This window comes from Maniola hyperantus, chromosome 4 (genome assembly GCF_902806685.2).
Source record: "Maniola hyperantus chromosome 4, iAphHyp1.2, whole genome shotgun sequence".
Lineage (NCBI taxonomy): Eukaryota > Metazoa > Arthropoda > Insecta > Lepidoptera > Nymphalidae > Maniola > Maniola hyperantus.
Window position 1 is genome coordinate 5,108,860 of NC_048539.1, and position 20,427 is coordinate 5,129,286.

The 20,427-nt window shown below is 34.0% G+C and overlaps 4 protein-coding genes and 1 long non-coding RNA gene across 10 annotated transcripts in view; 2 read left to right on the forward strand and 3 right to left on the reverse strand.

Annotated features, from left to right (window-relative positions):
* Positions 1-20,427, forward strand: part of LOC117997241 (serine/threonine-protein phosphatase 2A regulatory subunit B'' subunit delta) — a 132,054-nt gene that overhangs the window by 40,764 nt on the left and 70,863 nt on the right. The gene's annotated exons all lie outside the window — the stretch shown is intronic.
* Positions 500-20,427, reverse strand: part of LOC138404778 (uncharacterized) — a 218,962-nt gene continuing 199,034 nt past the window's right edge. Inside the window, exons 1-3 of one of the 4 annotated variants that reach the window (XM_069509800.1) lie at positions 4,696-4,809; positions 4,520-4,612; positions 500-1,762 (exon numbers count right to left, since the gene is read on the reverse strand). In XM_069509800.1, coding sequence (XP_069365901.1) covers positions 791-1,762; positions 4,520-4,612; positions 4,696-4,734 — 1,104 coding nt within the window. In that variant the 5' untranslated portion in view covers positions 4,735-4,809 and the 3' untranslated portion in view covers positions 500-790. Of the gene's footprint in view, positions 1,763-1,900; positions 4,629-4,695; positions 4,810-20,427 lie in introns of those variants that run through there. The other 3 variants (XM_069509801.1, XR_011238575.1, XM_069509802.1) reach the window with 3 other exon arrangements.
* On the forward strand, positions 4,752-6,273 carry LOC138404787 (uncharacterized). The gene is made up of 2 exons (XR_011238581.1): positions 4,752-5,244; positions 6,117-6,273. It is a non-coding gene; the product is annotated as an uncharacterized lncRNA (long non-coding RNA).
* On the reverse strand, positions 6,269-8,444 carry LOC138404781 (uncharacterized). Of its 2 annotated transcripts, XR_011238576.1 has the most exons (3): positions 8,299-8,444; positions 6,987-8,202; positions 6,269-6,914 (listed from the first exon to the last, which is right to left on the reverse strand). XR_011238576.1 is itself a non-coding variant. In XM_069509812.1 (2 exons), exons 1-2 carry the CDS (start codon positions 8,341-8,343, stop codon positions 7,378-7,380), a joined length of 870 nt encoding a protein of 289 aa, XP_069365913.1. In that variant the 5' UTR covers positions 8,344-8,444; the 3' UTR covers positions 6,269-7,377. The 2 variants fall into 2 exon arrangements, 1 of the variants encoding a protein (XP_069365913.1); XM_069509812.1 differs by having other exon boundaries at positions 6,269-8,202.
* On the reverse strand, positions 17,040-18,659 carry LOC117997249 (uncharacterized). The gene is made up of 2 exons (XM_034985492.2): positions 18,517-18,659; positions 17,040-18,419 (listed from the first exon to the last, which is right to left on the reverse strand). The coding sequence occupies exons 1-2, from the start codon at positions 18,586-18,588 to the stop codon at positions 17,103-17,105; spliced, it is 1,389 nt and encodes a 462-aa protein (XP_034841383.1). The 5' UTR covers positions 18,589-18,659; the 3' UTR covers positions 17,040-17,102.

A 20,427-nucleotide genomic window follows, 5' to 3' on the forward strand; every position in this document is an offset into this window, starting at 1 on the left:
TGGCTAACCTGTTCAACTGTGGATCATGATTTCTTGGGCTGAGATGTTAGAGCGCACTTTGACTTTATTCAGACTTGTCAAACTTAAAACAAGACAGATGTATGTGTAGACTAGATGATGCTCGCGCCCGAGTGGATTTAGGCTCTTTAAAAATCCCGTGGAAACTTCTTGATATCCAGGATTAAAAGCGTCCTATGTTCGTCTCCAGAATGCAAGCTATATGTGTAGAAAATAAATGATGCCTGCGACTTTATTAGCGTGGATATAAGTTTTTCAAATCCCGTAAGAATTTTTTGATTTTCCGGGACAAAAATTACCTATGTAAAAAAAGTACCCCGTACCATATTTCGCGAAAATTGGTTAAATGGACGGGATGTGAAAATTTAGCAGACAGGCAGATTGACACACTTTCGCGTAATTGTAATATTAAGTACCTATGAATGGTTGTAAAAGAAAACAAAAAGGCATGTAATAGGTATTTCAAAAGTAAAAAATGATATCGGGACTTTTTGTTTTACATTTTTACTCGCTAAGAAATTAAAACAGAACTCATATTAAAACACTTAATTTGTACATAACGGGCATACACCACAATTAAATATACGACTAAATAAGCTTAAAATCATTAGTTTAAAACACTTGTGATTTGAAGATATTATATTATTTCAATCACTATCTAAGTAACTACTTACTTATTATATATTTAATTTAGAATACAGCATAAAAATTAAACTATATTTACATTTAATACAATAAATAATAACTGAGTCAAAACAATTAATTTATATTTTTATATCAGTATAAAATAATCACTAAATTCGTCCACATTCTGTATACAATTTTCGACTACTTTTGTATTTTCCCATATTTCATCATTGTTAGTTGATATTGGTGGTGCTACTGTACTTTGAGCATAGGAAGAACTCTCTTGGTATTCAGGATCATCAGTCGTGTAGTCTTCGTCATTAGATCCAAATTCGTTCGCCCTATCTTCTGTTGGCAATAGTTTATTGCTGCAATCTTCTAGACGTGACAAAACTATGAAACTTTTATCTTCATTTTGTAATGCATTTTCACACTCTTTAATGTTTGTTGTGTTACTATTAAATGTACTTACATTAAAAATCGTTCGTTTTAGTTCCAACGTTGCGTTAAAATTTTTATCAATCATTTTTACTTTTTCTGATCCTCTATTGAATCCGCAACTGCTCGTAACTTTACTATTTTTAATAAAATTTCTGGAAGGTTTTTCATCGCTGCGATTTAATTTTTTATCAGTACAAAATAAATTATTGTTTGAGTAGCCATTCCAATAGTAAGGTTTCCATAATTCACTAGCACATAGTGGGTATTCGACATCCGGAAAATTACAAATATCGCGATAGATAGGTGCAGATGAAAATTCAGGAAATGGAATGGGTGCATGTTGCTCATTTTTTTCGTTCGAATTTATACTCTTTTTGACATTATTTTTGTATGTTGTAAATGCGTTGTGTGCCTTGTAAGCCAGATCCTGGGTGCTGCGCTCTTGATATTGATGATTTGGAAAATATATTGATGTCCCAGAATATTCAGTTTCGGGGAAGTTAAAACTTTTACGGATAGATTCGCCATATTTTTCAGTTGGACCTCTATAACATTCTAAATTTTGAGTTGGTTGTAGCGGGCTATGTTTCAAACAAAATTTTTGCAAGGCACCATTACTTCTTGCCCCTGGGAAATTTGTATATTTTCGTGGCAATCTTAAACAGTTGACGGTCATCTGTAATAGAGATATACATCGGTAGGGTTTATAAATTATCACATGATATATTTTAAAGAATAATATTATTAATATAAGTATTTTATTAATAATAAAAATCACGTATGTACAGAGAAATTCTCAGTATCAAATACACACCTGTAAAGTTACAAGCACTTTGAAAGTAAGTGTTACTTTTTCTCGAAGTCCCATAATGTAATAAGTATTATTCAATTTATCGTTCTCATTTTATATTACGTATCTATACTATCAACCAACATTTGAAGAAAACGTGATATTTAGGTGTCAATTGCTATTAGTAAATGGGCTTATCAATAGCGGAGATATTTTCGAAACAATTCAAGTAAGTAATTTGATTTATTATTTGGAAAAGTTAAAAAGCTATGATTACACATCATCTGAATCATCTGATTTTGCTTCTTTAGGATCAGTAAAAATAGACAGTTTTTTGTAGTCATTGCCTTTTATTGTTTGAAAATCATTATTTTGTAATTGATGATTAAGTGAAATTATTAACTCCAAAAAGTAATCGCTTCCGTCAATCAGTACATTATCTTTGTTAAGAAGTTGCTTTTCGATCTCAGCTGTTTCGATTGTATCATTTATTTCTATGGGACTATTTATTTTGTGATAATCTAAAGGAATCAATAATGTTTCGTTATTTATTGTGGTAATTGAATGTACATCTACAGATAACTCTGTGAAATCAATCATATCTGTTTCCGAAAATTCTTGCATTTCTGAATGCAAAATCAAAAGATCTGAAGAATTGTTTTGTACGTTGTTCAAGTAATCACACAGTAATTCAGATAAAATATTTTCAAAACAAGTTTCGTTCATTTTATTAAATGTTGTATTACTAATTTCTAAAGGACTATTTATTTCATAACTATCGATAGGAATTAGTAATGTTTTGTTATTTTTTGTACTAATTGAATTTTCTTCTATAGATGACTCTGTGAAACCAATTGAATCTGGTTCAAGTTTTTCTTGCATTTCTGATTGGAAAATCAAAAATTCTGAACAATCGTTTTGTACGTTGTTCGAGTAATCGCACAGTAATTTAGATAAAATATTATTTTCAATATCAATTTTGTTCATTTTATTGAATGTTGTATTACTAATTTCTAAAGGACTGTTTATTATATAAGAATCGACAGGAATTAATAGTATTTTGTTACTACTTGTAATAATTGAATTTTTATCTAGAGATGACTCTGTGAAATCAGTTGAATCTGGTTCAAAAAAATCTTGCATGTCTGGTTGCAAAATCAAAAATTCTGATGAATCGTTTTGTACGTTGTTCGAGTAATCGGACAGTAATTTAGATACAATATTTTCAAAATCAGTCTCGTTCATTTTATTAAATGTTTTATTACAAATTTCTAAAGGAGTATTTATTTTATAAAAATCTACAGGAATTAATAATGTTTTGTTATTACTTGTAGTAATTGAATTTTTATCTAGAGATGACTCTGTGAAATCAGTTGAATCTGGTTCAAAAAATTCTTGCATGTCTAATTGCAAAATCAAAAATTCTGATGAATCGTTTTGTACGTTGTTCGAGTAATCGGACAGTAATTTAGATACAATATTTTCAAAATCAGTCTCGTTCATTTTATTAAATGTTTTATTACAAATTTCTAAAGGAGTATTTATTTTATAAAAATCTACAGGAATTAATAGTATTTTGTTACTACTTGTAATAATTGAATTTTTATCTAGAGATGACTCTGTGAAATCAGTTGAATCTGGTTCAAAAAATTCTTGCATGTCTGATTGCAAAATCAAAAATTCTGATGAATCGTTTTGTACGTTGTTCGAGTAATCGGACAGTAATTTAGATACAATATTTTCAAAATCAGTCTCGTTCATTTTATTAAATGTTTTATTACAAATTTCTAAAGGAGTATTTATTTTATAAAAATCTACAGGAATTAATAATGTTTTGTTATTACTTGTAGTAATTGAATTTTTATCTAGAGATGACTCTGTGAGAACAATTGAATCTGGTTCAAAATTTTCTCGCATTTCTGATTGGAAAATCAAAAATTCTGAAGAATCGTTTTGTACGTTGTTCGAGTAATCGCACAGTAATTTACATAAAGTATTTTCAAAATGTGTTTCGTACAATTCATTAAATGTATTTGTGTGGCTTGAATTATCTTTATCTTCTTCTATTGAAGTTTTCCTAGTATTTCCTGGTTCTTTTTCCGAAGATGAATTATTTACTCTATTTAAATGATCTGATAATGTCTCTAGATTTTTATTAGAAACATTTGATAATAAATCACTAGCATTTTTCAAAACCTCATTATCTGTTATAAGTTGCACTGGTGTTTCAATATAGTTTTGGTTATTATTTATATTTGTAGTCACGTTATTATTTAAGCCTACATCTTCTTCGAGTAACAGGCATAGATTATTTTCATCATCATTTTTCTGTTCGCCAATGTCCTCATTAATTACCCCCAAAGTATGATTTTGTGGACTATTATCATTGTTCTCGCAAACATTTTCAATTTTAGTACCCGTAGAATTGGTATGATTATTACCAATAGCACAATATTTTGCTATATCTATTAATAAATTGTCTTCAAGATACTTTACAGTATTTTTATTACTAGGCGTGGTACTTGCACTAAAACTTTTGTATGATTTTTTCACATCAGGAGGGAACGGTCCTAAGACATCGTCTGTGTGAGAATTATAGTAAAAAGGTTCATTGACTTCAAAAACACAAGTAGGATACGTAACCTCTGGAAAGTAGTGCTTTGATATATCTTTGGTTTTGTCAGCTATAGTGGCTTTATTGTTAATTTTAATAGAAGTTGTAAAGCAGAAAATAATCTGGAAGAAAATAGGACTAGAATAAGTAAAAATTATATATATTAAAATATTTATATTAAAAGCTCTTATTTCCATTAACTTACATTTACTGTGAAAAACAGCAACAATCCTTTTAATTTCATTATAACTTTATTTTATTGAGGTATGCATAACTTTGATCTATGTTACTTTATAACAAAAATTAGAAATATTTTATGATAAAATTTTATTATATATACTAAAATGTTACAAAATGATTACCGAATGTTTTGAGAAACAATATGTTATGTTATCTTTGTTAGTAATAACATTTGTTAATTATTGTAAGTTTGATAATATCATAGTATGTATATATATTCATAGTGAGTGAAATAACATTAAATTTTAATTTCAACGGAAATCTGGTAAACCACAGACACAGATATTAGTTCCTAGAACGTATCTAGTACAAAATTTCATTGCGTTTAATAGGTTAATATACTAAGTTTGTCCGGAGTGCACTACAAATAAACCCCTCTAAATGAGACTCTATTTTTATAGCGCAAACATGTTATAGGTCTACGTCATTATGTTGTACAGGATTGATTGTTACGATTTCGTAATTAGCGAAATGTGTTAATTAGGACACGTAGTGACCTTGGCCAATATACGTGGTTTGTAAAATTTTGTCATACATTCAGCGTGGCAATGCTGCCAGCTTAATGGGCACCCTTATTATAAATGCGAAAGTGTGTTTGTTTGTTGGTTTGTTGGTTTGTTCATCAATCACATCGCAACGGTGCAACGGATTGACGTGAATTTTTGCATGGGTATAGATTGAGACCTGGAGAGTGACATAGGCTACTTTTTATCTCGGAAAATCAAATAGTTCCGACGGGATTTTTAAAAAACCTAATTACACGCGGACGAAGTCGCGGGCATCAGATAGTAATTTATAATTAGTAGTTTATAGGTATTGACATTGTTTATAATTATATTTATCAAATTTTATGTAATTATTATGAATAAATGACATTCCAAATAAAATTTTACTAGCTGACGCCCGCGACTTCGTCCGCGTGGAATTAGGTTTTTAGGGCTCCGTACCTCAAAAGGAAAAACGAAACCCTTATAGGATCACTTTGTTGTCTGTCTGTCTGTCAAGAAACCTACAGGGTACTTCCCGTTGACCTAGAATCATGAAATTTGGCAGGTAGGTAGGTCTTATAGCTGACATTCGGGGAAACCGACTGAAAACCGTGAATTTGTGGTTACATCACACAAAAAATTAAATTGCGGTTATATATAATAATTAGTATTTTCCATTTTCGAAGTAAGATAACTATATCAAGTGGGGTATCATATGAAAGGTCTTCCAAACATTCCAAACCTGTACATTCCAAAACAGATTTTTATTTATTTTTATGCATCATGGTTTTTGAATTAACGTGCAAAATGTCGAAAATACGACTGTATTACGGAACCCTCGTTGCGCAAGCCTGACTCGCACTTGGCCGGTTTTTTAAAAATCTCTTTGTCTTTCCAGAATAAAAAGTAGCCGATGTCACTCTACAGGTCTTTTACTATATCCTTGCAAAAAATTAGGATAGGTAATTTAAAAGAATAAGTGGTATGGAATCTACAAAATACGAGTGAGTAGGTAAAGAAGGTCATTTGTTATTAAATAAAATGAAATCATCGTTTACATTGTCTTTATTTTCGTTAAACATTATAAAAGTACACGACAAAAACTGTAGTAGTTAAAAAGTAGAAATATGAACTTTAAATATTATGTTTAATTATTATATTTCCTTTTAATTATAACTACTTCAAATATTGCTTAAATAATCAAGACACATTATTAATATTTCATTTAATTATTGCTCTAGTAATCTCTGCAACATCTATCATTTTTGTGCTTAATACATTTATTACAACCGCAATCTGAGTTAGAACAACCACAACCACAATCGGAACCACATTTCGACTTGAAACGCCATTTCTCACATTCACTACAACCGCAATTGCAGCCACAATCACAGCAACTTGCCGAATAGGAGCAACCGCATCCACCGCAACCACAATCCGAATAACCAAAATCTGATCTACAACCGCAGTTGTTATGGTAATCATTTCCATTAATGACAACCACTACAGGTTGCTGACAGGGTTGTTGGTAATAGTCATAAGGGTTTGGTTGAGGATATGTGGTAATGCATATAGTTGATGCAGAGCTATAATCGTATGGTGCATATCCTCCATAGGGGTTATATGATTGTGCATAGGAGTCCCAAGTAGATCCAATGCCATACCCATTCCAGCATTGGTTTTGGACAGATTGATACTGAAATAAATATTTGTTAATTCATTTGAATTTGTTTAGAAGTTAATAATTTTAAAACAATTATATATTTACCTTTATCGACAAAAGTAATACGAGCAGTACTGCCTGAATCGAAATCATGTTTCTTCCGTCTTCGACCTATATTTATTGAAGCACTAAAAAGAGGGCTCTTTTTATACGTCTTTGGTTATATATGTGTACGTGTGTAGTATATTTTGCAATATTACAAAACAATTTCTCAAAATCCTGTAGTCGAATGTCTTCATCTTTACTTATATCTACCTTACGTGTATCGTTCTCTAGTTAAAATTCTTTAGGTTGGAACAGACCGTAGGAACCCTTTATTGCATAATATTATTACAGAGTCATATTTTATGAAACTTGCTTTTATTTCTAAAATTACATGGACATATCATTTCGTAAAAGAAAATTTTATCATAAAGTTCGACAAGTCAGCATGTTACTAACGATCCGGCTCACAATCAGAATTAATTATAAATCGAATTATTCTATCATAATCTGAACAATTGCAGTTAGTAGGTGGGATTTCAGGTCCCGGTGATGGACGGTCTGGTATTTTTGGCAAATCAGGAAATGAAAATGGAGGAAAACTTTTGTTTCCGCCTTTTTTTTCCTTATGTCCACCATTATTGACGATACCGTCGTACGCACAGCATCCACAACAACCGCATCCATATCCTCCACCGCATCTGCAACCACAACCGCAACCGCATCCGCAACAGCATCCGCAACCGCAACCGCAACCGCATCCGCAACCGCAACCGCAACCGCGACCCCAACCGCAACCACAGCAATCGTTACCGCAACAACAACAATCGTTACCGCAACAACAGCAATCGTTACCGCAACAACAGCAATCGTTACCGCAACCACAGCAATCGTAACAACACTTTCTTCCACAACCACCATTGCCATTACAATTACCACAACCACATCCTCCTCCTCTATTCCCAGTCAATGCATAAATAAGGGAGAACATAAGACTGTACAAATCCTTGTCATCATCACGAATTATGATTACAGGTGGCACAGGCATTGGTGGAGGCACACAACAGCAACATGGCACAGGTGGTGTTGTGGGTGTAGGTTCAGTGGGTGCAGGTTCAGTTGGTGCAGGATCAGTGGGTGCAGGGTCATCGGGTGGTATCATTGGCTTAATAACTACAGGTATGCAAAACTGTCCAGCTGTTTGGAGATATGACGTTGTACACAGCGTCGGTATAGATGGCTTGAGGTACTCCACACGCTGGGCTAGAACCTCGCAGCCCTAGAATATAGACAACGATAAACACTTAAAAATAGATATTTCAACACAAGTTTAAGAAATATTAGTTTACTGAAACAATTGACCAATAATAAATACCTTAGCAAGCAACAATAGCGCAGTCAGAAATATCGGAAGCTTCATAGTGGTGTTATAGACTAAAAGATATTTTTACACTTCTTTTATATGCTGTGAATTTCAAAAGAAATGTAGGTTACTCGGTATGCCATGACGTAACTCCATTTTTTTGGGGCATAAGCACGTTTGATAGGAAAAAATTATAAAAATATCAAATATCGGTTAAATATAAACCGAAAACGGGTAAGATAAAAAAACTTTATGTATAAAATTCTTTATTGGTTAATATGTACAAATAATGTCACAAGTAGAGCGGAGCGAGACCAATAGTTATTAATCTATGGTCACAAGTTATTGCACAATTTTAAAGGTAATGAGGAATAATAAGTATTTTAAAAGTAGGTATTCGTGTTAACACGTGCAGAAAGAGGTAAGGTAAAATAGCATATAATAAAGTAGGTACATGTTTGCGTACAGGTTTAAATGTAATTGCAACGCATTTCGATTGCGAATAATATGTTTAGAACTTGAAGTATAAAGTAGAAGTCCTATAGTATAAAAACATCTGAATTCTTTTCATTCTTTTTCGCTCTTCAGAACTCGAAACACACGTATGTATATTCATAATAATTTCTTTTGAAGTCTCAGTGCATTGGAATGACTAATTAAGTATATTATTGAATAATTCAATGGTATTGTAAGTACCACTTCCATTTTCACTAATTTCAAATCTGATTGGTGAAACCACTGGTACCTATACTGTGGGTTGATGCACTGTGAGACTTCATAGTAATGATCATCACCATCATTACTATGAAGTCTATGAAGTTACAGGTGTAATGGTACTAATTCCCTTGTAAGTAGTAAGTACACAATCTCTAATCTGAACTAAAATAACAGGTCCAAATGTTGCTATCCCTTTCACAATGCTCTCTGTGGTAAAGGATGGCACTAGATTTAGGACCTATAAATTTGGTTTAGTGGTTGAGTACACCGCATTAACACCTTCAGCATTGCTGTTCAGTTTGTCCTGCAATGTGCGATCAACGTAATGTCACGTTTATTAAATAGGTGCAATTGACACGTTTGTGTAAACTGTAGGTAGATTTCACTTCTAAATTATCCAACAAACATAAAAAATATAAGCGTGGAGCCTACTTCGCCTGCTCTTCACTCACGAGCGGTTCGCGGCGCAAAAGCCTGCAATAAGCACTCCGTGAACGGCCCGAAAGAACCGTCCACATTCTACTCCATACTGTTGTTTCACGGTGTATAGAAGCTTTCGCGTTGCGATTCTTAGCGAGCGAACTTTAAATTTAATTTCTGTAGCCCTTATTAGGTACTAATCAAAATTTACAATGGGTACACATGCCTTATAGGTGCATAAATATATCTATATATATATAAAATTCAAAGTCCTGACTGACTGACTGACTGACTGACATATATTTCAACGCACAGCCTAAACCGCTGGTCCTAAAGACATGAAATTTGGAGGGTCTATTCTTTGTAAAGAGTAGGTATCCACTAAGAAAGGATTTTTAGAAATTCCACCCCTAAGTGGGTTAAATGCGGGATGAAAGTTTGTATGAAAGTCCGTCATTTTTCAAGTTATTTGCACGAAAATTGGTATTTGGGTTTTCGGTCACAAATGAAGAAATTCGTGTTTCAGGATTTTTGGAAAATTCGCCCATAAGGGTGGTAAAATAGGGGACGAAAGTTTGTATGGGAAAGTTTTATCATTGTTAATTAACTTGTGGAAAGTAGGTTCTTTATAAGACTTATAGGTGTCAGCTAAAACGATTTTCAGAAAATCCATCCCTAAGCGGGTGGAATGGGGGTGGGAGGTTATTTGAAAGTTCTATGTTTTTAAAGTAACAGACGTGAACTCAACATATTTTAGGTCGTCAGCTTTAAATAATAAAATCTTACGAAAATTTTACGAAAATCTTAGGGGTCTAAAGGGGTAAAATGAGGGTTAAAAGGTTATAAGAAAGTCCTATGTTTTAAAAAAAAGCCATTTTTTTCCTGTACGCCACGCGGGCGAAGCCGCGAGCAGAAGCTAGTACCTACATATAAAAAGTTTTGTCTTGACTGACTGATATATCTATCAACGCAAAGCCTAAACCGCTCGGATTAGAAACTTGGAATTTTAACAGAAGGTTCCTTTTATGACGTAGGTTTCTTAATGAAAGGATTTTTGCTAATATTTGCATTTCTTCGCTAAGGGGGTTACATGGTTGATGAAAGTTTGTATGAAAGTCTGTCACTTTTCAAGTCATGTCTATGAAAATAACTGCTATTTTCTTAAAATTACTTTTGCTTAAAATTATAGAAGTACGTGTTTCAGTGTTTTGGAAATTCTACTTTTAAGAGGGTTAGGCAGTGGTCCGACCGCCGGCCGCCGGCGAGTAAACGACCAACTATCGGCGATTTTCTCTCTCAAGAAACGCACAATAAATGTACATTCCGTGATAACGAAAGAGATGCCTATATCAAAAGTTGCTCTCTGACTGTTCACACTGCCGGCGACGACTCCGCGAGTAATCGCTCGTCGCACTTGCACACTCGCTTCTAGCCCGGCGACAAAACTATCGAACTACACACTCGCTTCCCGTTGATCGCCAACTCGTTTATAGTTTCTAGTTCTACTCGTTTCTCGTTCATCGATGGCGGTCGGACCACTGCCTAAAATAGGGGATGAAAGTTTATAATGAAAGTGCGACATTTTTTAAGTTAAGTAGGTATAAAAAGTTAGGTAGGTATAAACATTATTCTATTCTATTCTATATCTTTGAAAATCAGTATTTTGACTTTCGGGCAAAAATAAAAAGTGAGTGTTTCAAAATATTTGTAAATATAACCCCTTACCTACCGATTGTCAAAAAATACACTGGAGCAAAGCTGGGCTAGGGCAGCTAGTCTTGTATAAGCAGGGTGTAATTATTTATTAGGTGGCCTTAGTTTAAGGGGCCGTGAACAGTTTTGTTATTAGATTCAGTTATTAATTAAAGGACAGTTCATTGGTATTGGAATGGGATATGGGATGGGGATAGTTGTGCCCGAGTTTCCGCATCCGCATCCACAGCTACAACAGCCGCAACCTCCGCAACCTCCGCCAAAACCGTCGTCAGTTAACAGCAGCAGCAGTATGGGCAAGATAGATTTCAATTTGTCCTTGCCTTTGCTTTCTATATAGATAGGGTAAGGCGTCCCATAGCATGAGCCGCAGGACCCGCAGTAGCCTGGTGTTTGGCCCTGGGCTGGTATTGTCTGGAAAATATAAATTGTATCTTTTGAGAAAGCGGTGCTAGTGGTAAAGACGCCGATCTCCAGTCCGATTTTCAATCCCGGGCAAGCACCTCTAACTTTTCAGAGTTAAGAGTATTTAAAGCAATTAAGTATTACTTGCTTTAACGGTGAAGGAAAACATCGTTAATAAACCTGAAGAAAACCTGAGAGTTTTCCATAATGTTCTCAAAGGTCTACCAATCCGCACTTGGCCAGCGTGGTAGACTTTGACCACCCTCACAACCAGTATTTGTCGTACTTGTCGTAAAAGAACGCTTTTTTCTAGATTTTGTCTATATACTGACTATATGTGACCCCCGTAAGTTCACCTGCAGTACGCGGTAGAAATTAAAGTACATCGGCCTTTAGAATGAGATTTCGGCAATGTAGAGCGTTGTCTCTGTCACGTATACATATGTGACGTTTTGTCGGTCTCAACGACAGAGACAATGGTCTACAAAACCGCTATCTCTTTCCAAAGGTCGATGTATGTTATTTTCTGGCGCGTACTTTTACAAGCAACACGATAAATAGCCAAAAAAAATACATAAAAAAGTTCTTACATTAAAATAGCTAAGAAACAGTAGACAGCTTAGGCACCACAGAGTCGACATTGTAATCCATTTGAACAAAACCTGATGCCCAATTTACTTATTTATATAACTTTTATATTAATAGCATGTTATCTGATTTTGAAACTGGCATTACATTAAATGTTTCTAAACCCTTTTATCGTGTTATACCTATACATGAAATCAAAATTCTCGAAGATAGATTTTAAAAATTTGCTGTTGAAACACCTCATTCTAGTTTACTATATGTCGTACTTTTCAGCTCTAGATTTCTAAATAAGTACTTAGCATTTTGCTAAAGTTCGTAGAATTATTTCTATAAGTATTACATATTCATACGAAATAGGAGATAAGAAAAAGGTAAATATAACCAGAATCTCATGAAAAATATTGAAGTGGTATTCCGGAGTTAACAGCGCTGTACTCTGTGCAGTACGCGGCCGAAAGTAATGTACATCGGCCTTTAGAATGACATTTCGGCTTTGTGGAGCGTTGTCTCTGTAACTCATACCTATGCGACGTTATTTACCCGAAGGTTAAATAATATGGTAAAAAAGTCTAAACAACGAATGACTTTTTTAGTCAAATAAAGTACCTATCTTACTCATATTTGTGACATGAAGAATGTATTGACGACCTCCCTGGCGCAGTGGTGAGCGCTGTGGTCTTATTAGTGGGAGGTCCCGGGTTCGATTCCTGGCAGGGGTTTGGAATTTTATAATTTCTAAATTTCTGGTCTGGTCTGGTGGGAGGCTTCGGCCGTGGCTAGTTACCACCCTACCGGCAAAGCCGTGCCGCCAAGCGATTTAGCGTTCCGGTACGATGCCGTGTAGAAAACAAAGGGGTATGGGTTTAATAAAAACTGCCATACCCCTTCCAGGTTAGCCCGCTATCATCTTAGACTGCATCATCACTTACCATCAGGTGAGATTGCAGTCGAGGGCTAACTTGTATCTGAATTTTAAAAAAAAAATGTTAAGCTAACTAACATCTAATATTATATTAACTATGACCTTACAAATCGCGGTAAAGTGCAAGATAAAATTTAAATATCTATAATCAGATATAAATCAGACGTTTACCGAAGTAGTTCACTGGTTCGAAAATAATAATCTACAGATTAATATTGAAAAAACTAAATAATACCTATAACGATTCAATATAATAATTCAATCATTGAAGAAGTCAACACAATTAAATTTTTAGCCATTACATTAGACCGTCACTGCACCTGGAAACAACACATTAATGACCTATGCAATAGAGTAGAAAAGTTTGTGTATGCATTAAAAAGACTTAGGCAAGTGTCAAGTAAAGAAGCGGTGCTATGCGCGTATTATGGATATGTGTCGTCTGTACTTAGTTACGGAATTGTTGTCTGGGGAAACTCAGTAGATGCAGATAGAATTTTTAAAGTCCAAAAAAAATGCATTCGTGCTATATGTAACGCTCACTTTCTGGATAGCTGTAAGCCCATGTTCAAAGAACTTAAGATATTACCCCTACCTTGTATCTACATTAAGGAAGTCTGTATCTTCGTCAAAAAGAATCCCGAATACTTTAAAACTCATGGCCAGGTTCTACAAAGAGTAACAAGGCATAAAGATAGACTGCTTGTACCCAGAATCAAACTAACTTTATATAGACAAAATGCATTTTGTATGGCGATTCAAATATTCAATAATCTACCAACGGCCATGAAAGAAATGACACTTCCTAAATTTAAACGGAAGCTACACGAGTGGTTATTATTTCTTAAACTTCAAAGAATGATAATTTGGCGGATAAAGTGTTTGTTGTTAACAATTACTAATCTAAGTACTATAACTAATAATAATTTTAATGACAGCATGTTGACATACTTTTTTCCACTTTTGATGTCTGTTTATATAATATTTTATTAATTTTAATAATTGACATTTTGTAATCGCAATATTTTATTTTGTTTCGTACTCAATATTCTCCTTTTAAATACTAATTATTGATGACTTATTTAAATTAGGTATATATTATTGACATTATTGTACTTAATAACATTGCACGCCATACTTGGTAATACACTGTTTTAAAAAAAAAATTGTAACACCACTTCACGTGTATTTTTTGCAATAAAAAATTATGAATTATGATTTACAGTTTTTTCGACATTTTGCACGATAAATCAAGAACTATTATGCATAAAAATAAATAAAAATCTGTTTTAGACATGTACAAGTAAAGCCCTTTCATAATATGATACCCCACTTGGTATAGCACTTGTTCATGAACACATTTCAATTGTTTTTTTGTGATGTAACTACAAATTCACAGTTTTCGGTTTTCTCTTCAAATGTTCTATAAGACCTACCTACCTGCCAAATTTCACGATTCTAGGTCAACGGGAAGTACCCTATAGGTTTTTTTAAGAGACCCTATACGGAACCCTAAAAACTATTAATTAAAATTAATAAAAATGGTTTACTATCACCCTGCAAGATGATCAGCCACGGGCCATGGCAGAATGGTTATCGGATCGTTGTCTCCATTCGCCACGTATGTTATCGTTGGAACAACGAGCGCAGGAGGCAGGCCAGGTGCAGGTACAGATGCTGCCATCAATCCATCTGAATAGACGCCACCATAGCTGCACATACGAGGACACGAGCTTCTGTAATCTTTGGTTAAAGACTTGCTTTAAATTTTTATCTATTTCCCCTTCCAAATGCAATGGGATGGCTCTGAAAGCTCCAGCTAACTTCTGTCACAAAAAAGTTGGTTAAACTATGAAGCTTCATCGTCTTCATCATTACAGTAGTTTTGAACAGGGTAATATCAAAGGAAAGTAGCCAAAATATTATCTTCCTTCTTTGGCAGCAGTCGGGTAAAAATTGGAGACTTCGGCATGCAATAATTGTTAAAGCCATGTGTGAAGAAAGTGAGAAACAATGTTTCGGATATACAGTTTCTGAAACATTACGTAGATGTTTCCAGGAACAATGTTTCGGAAACTGCCGTCCACACAGCCAGAAAGAGACATTGCTTAGGCCAGATTACATGTTTATGAAACATGTAATGTTATAGAGACAAAAAATGATTTGTTTCAGAAACATGTGTTTTTGTTTCTAAAACAGGGTTTACAAACAATTGCTTCTCAGATTCTACATTATTTCCTTTTATTTAAAAACACGCTTATCACGCCGCAACTTTGCCTGCGTGCACTGCACCAATTTCAAACGGCTATTTTATCCCCGTAGGGATTGAATTTTCAAAAATCTTTTCTTAGCGGATGCCTGCGTCATAATAGCTATCGGTATGCAAAATTTCAGCTCGATCCGTACGACGTCGACGATTTTTTTGACGATTTTCTGAATAAATGCATGCCTAAATGAATTTTACACACAAAATATTCGAAGTTATTGGGCCAAATTGGGAGCATCCTCATTTTTTGAAGGCAGCTAATAATACCTCCTTGATATTTCGAGAAAATTCAGTAAGTATTCGTATATCAAGACTTTATTTGCAGTATGCCTCATATTTCGTGGAACAAGTCAAATAAAATGTTGTTATATAATAAATATAGCAAATTCGTATAACAAGGTCTCTAGAGATATGAAGTAATTGGAAGGAATGACGACGAATAATTGCCTATTACAACGAAATCAATTTCGTCCTTGTTAACTCTAGAGTGATTAAAAGTTTCTCCCCGGTTTGCCATTCGCGCTGCTCTTATCGCTATGTTTATTGCTCATTATTATTTATCGAGCTAATTTCACAGAAAATATTATTTTGCAAAAGTACCTAGTAAATTCGTAGATACCTTGATCGCTCGGGTCCGACGCGATCGGTTGGAATAATCCAATTGCTGGTTAGATCGAAATACGAAATAAATTTTGCCCTCGTTATGTGTTGTGGTTTTATTCCTTCTTTTTCTCGATTATATTAATATTGCCTCTGTATCGTAAGCACATCTTTTTTAAGTATTTTGAAAATGGTTAAAAATTATTTATAAGTTATGTAAAAGTAACTTTACTTAAGAAATATAAATAGAAAGTTTTTTTATTCAAATAAACTTTTAAAGTTCTTTTGAATCGTGTTATATAAAACTGATGATGTATTGTTTTGTCATCATTAGCAGATATTCTGTAGTGCTGTACGCCACCTGCACGCTTTGAGCCCCGGCTTGATTTCTTCTAATTGATTTCTCTACATACATACTATTATGTCCATATTTTTTTTATTACTTAATGCTTTTTATAGTTTAAGTATCTATATTTAAGTATTTAGTAATGTTTAAGTTTTGTAAGTAGAGGCTTGTAGCAGATATTGTGATTTTAAAAATTTCAGTAATAAACTTTTTTCATTTGAGTCTCCAATATAATTATTTACGATGATTTCTTTTATCACAAGATTTTACCCAAGAAACGGAACAAAATTAAAGTAAAACGGAAGCTCTTTACTTAACACCAAAACAAAACTCACATTTAGAATAACAAGGACGACGAAAGAGACGACCCACGTCGCAGAGCTCATTATTCTAGCTTTATAATTGTTACAAAACAGGATAAGCTTATATATTAAAATTTTATCTCTACGCGCTCCTTTCCTTTGTGTGAATATCTCTGTCAACGAGTAACTATTATTTAGGTATGGTACACAGGTGTCAGATATAAAACAAAGCGAAAATAATTCATGACTCAGTTTAACACAACGTGGCCTGATCGAGAACATCGATGTACTTCTAGTTTTTAAAACGGGCACGTTTCAATACGGTTCCGCTACTACCAGTTTCAACATACAACTTCTGGATTCCTTTTCCTTTATAAATAACCTGTAAAGTCCTGTTAAAGGTCTGCACCTTGCGTTTTTAGTATAATAATCAAGGACAGCTATTGGCTATTATTATAAAGAAAGTAGTTCAACAAATTTTAAAATATTTTTATTCTAATCAATAAATAATTTTCTTAATACCAATAGTAAATAGGCTTAGTTTTCATCTTCTTCGGAACAATCACCGTAGTCCGCATCTTCATCTTCACAACTATCAACTGGTATTGAGTTTTTTAGTTTCTTTGATTTCTTATGTTCCCTGACCATCCTAGAAATATCTCCTTCAGATCCGTCTTTTTGGAACATGTCTTTTCTTAGACTGTAATCTCTTTTATTTGAATAACCCTCGTATACTCTGGGCTCATCATCTTCTTTATTTAATCTGTTTTGTTCACAACTTTGGCAGCCTCCACGACAGCCACAACATTCTCTTCTTTCACTTAACATGTTTAAAATTAAAGGTAATAAAGTTTGTATGCTAGATGATTTTGATCCTTTCTTTAAATAAGACATTAGATAAGGAATCACCGGAGAGCCAGAGGGAATTTCTGATTTTGAAGATTTTTTTGGTGATTGTAATACTGATAGTAGAAGAGAAATTAAATTATCTTGATTTAGATCTTTTGTTTCATCTTCTATGAAAAAATTGTTGGAAATTCGTAGTGGACTTTCCATAATATCTGGAGCTTGATTGCCATATGGCATGACTGTATGAGTAACTAGAGGTATTGGAGTGGGCGCGGATCGGAATGCCATGACTGGCAATGTTGAATAGGGTGTAGAAATTTGTGGTGTTTCTATAAAAGAATACGCACTGGCAGTTGACGGCAAGTAATTAGCTCCAAAGTTATTATTTGTATTATCCGTACGTTGGTACGGACAACTAAGGATTGCGGATACAGAAGGAGAAGAAGTAATGAATGAAGCGTTTGGAATGCCTTGAGATGTTTGAACAGGAATTTGTTTTACCACAGGACTTGCGATTGGTGCTTGTTGTTGTATATTAAAATCCACTAAATTAACAGACTGTTGTGGATTTAGCTGTTTCGTGCATGGTATTTGTTGGATAACTGGTATCTTATACACATTTTGAGATTGTTGCAAATTTTGAGGTTGTTGTAAACCAGTTAACTGTTGTGATGGTTGTTGTAAAAACGAAGTGTCAAACTGCAGAGATGGTTGAACAGTAAATGCCTGTTGAAAATTAGGTATCTGTGATAACTGAAGATTTGTGGGTTGTGAAGTTCTCTTCGGTTGTTGCAATGAAAGAATTGACTGAGTAGAAATTGTTGATTGTGGATTCGAAGATTGAAAATTAACTGGAACTTGAGCGTTAAGAATTGTTGCTTTATTTGCTGAATTTCCGTTTTGATTTTGTATATAATTTTCTTGTGTAGTCCCTTGATTACTCTGAGGAACTTGATTTAAACTGTTTTGTCCAAGTGACGGGGCACTCTGCTGTCCGCGTATTCCCTTTAAAATAAAATTATTAAACGTAAAACACTATTATCTATTATCTACTTAAATATGAGCCGACAAGAACTTTAGGACATTTTAAGAAAAATGTTACCTGTTTGTATAACAATATGGATATTAATATCGTATATCTGGCTAAAGCCATCTTGAAATGAACAAATGACATCTCTAGAGATAAAACCAATTATATACTTAAAAGTTATTAAGATGTGAGGCAATTGGCATCTTATCTTATAGATTATATCTTATCTTCTACCTTCTATTGCATTACATTGTTTTATTAGAATATCAATATCATATTAATTTCATAATTTTCTTATTTTATCTGAGTAATATTTTTTAAAATGACATAATTAATCGTTTATGTTAGTGAAATGTTATCAATGATTTAATCTTCTCTGGACTTATAGCGCGCTTTGTTTATATTAATCACTTTTTGATAACGCAGAGCAGCGGGGTGAGTCGCTAACTCAGTGTTCTTTTAAGTATATAATAGCAACCGAGTTCATTTGACATTTATCCATTGAAGGTTTTCATTAAAACATTCCAGAGCAGAGTAACTTTTTGTCTTTGTTAAAGTCTTAGTTTAGTGTACCTACGTCTTTCGATCGTGCTATCCAAATTCTAAATAAACTTGGAAAGTAAAACATTATTTAAATGCACATCGAAATCATTAGAGCCGTTTGCGAGAAACCAGTAATCCCTGAATTCCAGCAGATGGCACCTATCTAAATAAACTTGGAAAGAAGCACATTATCTAAATACAAAATTTCATTCAAATCGTTAGAGCCGTTTCCGAAAACCAATTACATTATTATCTACATTCAAATCAGGATCATAAAACTAACTATAATCTCTGCATATCTAAATACTCTAAACTGACTGACTGACTGATCTAGCAACGCACAGCTCAAACTACTGGGTGAATTGGGCTGAAAGGCATGCAGATAGTTATTATAAAACGTCGACAATCGCTAAGGAAGCATTTTTGAAAATTCAAAACCAGGTGAAATAGGGGTTTGAAATTAGTCTGCAGTGTAAATCCAAAACACTGTATCTTAGCCAAACCGTTTTGGATTTACACGGCAGTTAGTGCAGTCGACGTGAGCGAAGTCGCGGGATTAGCTAGTTATTATATAAAACACAAAAAATGTTTCTACCTATGTCCGTTATAGACTTTCAGACAATCCAACCCGGTTTGATTAGAAAGGCAATAATGCGAAGATAGTTTTAGAGTCTTTTTAGCGTAGTAGCACACACCGGGTCTCCGCTAGTAATATAATAACAAATAACATAAAATAAATAATACTAAGATCTATAGAGCATACTTTATTTACATTAAAATAGTTGTTATAAGTCCCGCAAATTGCTAAAGCGGGTGGCCGCCATTTTAGTGACGTCAGCACTAGACTAAAGTTTCGATCTGATGGTATATTTTTATTTCGGCTGACGTCAAAATGACGTCATTCCGATGTTAATGAGACATGGTTCCAGCGCAATAGCGCAATGGCTCTGTCTTGTTTTAACTAAACTTAAGTAGCGATTAAGCGACTCTGAGTGCGGCTGTATGTCTTTACGGTCTTACCTACACCGTGTTTGATATAGGTAAAACATCATACTTAATATGCGAAAGTGTGTTTGTTTGTTTGTCTTTCCTTCACGCCCTAACTAAGCCACCAATCGACTTGATTCTTGACATAGAGATAGTTGAAAACCAAAGAGTTCCCACGGGATTTTTAAAAACTTTAATTACCAAATATGTAGTTAGTGCCATAGATTCTTTCGTTGTCTCTGCTACTGACAAACGTTCAAACGGTCCTTCTAGTTCAAAGAAGTTTTTTACGAGTTAATTTTCACGATGAGCTGTTTGCAAGGATGTTACAGTGGAGTTTTAACAAATATCTCCCACGGGTATCATGAAACGAGGCTCATTCTTTTTAGGGTTCCGTATCTCAAAAGGACAAATGGAACCCTTATAGGATCACTTTCTGTCTGTCTGTCTGTC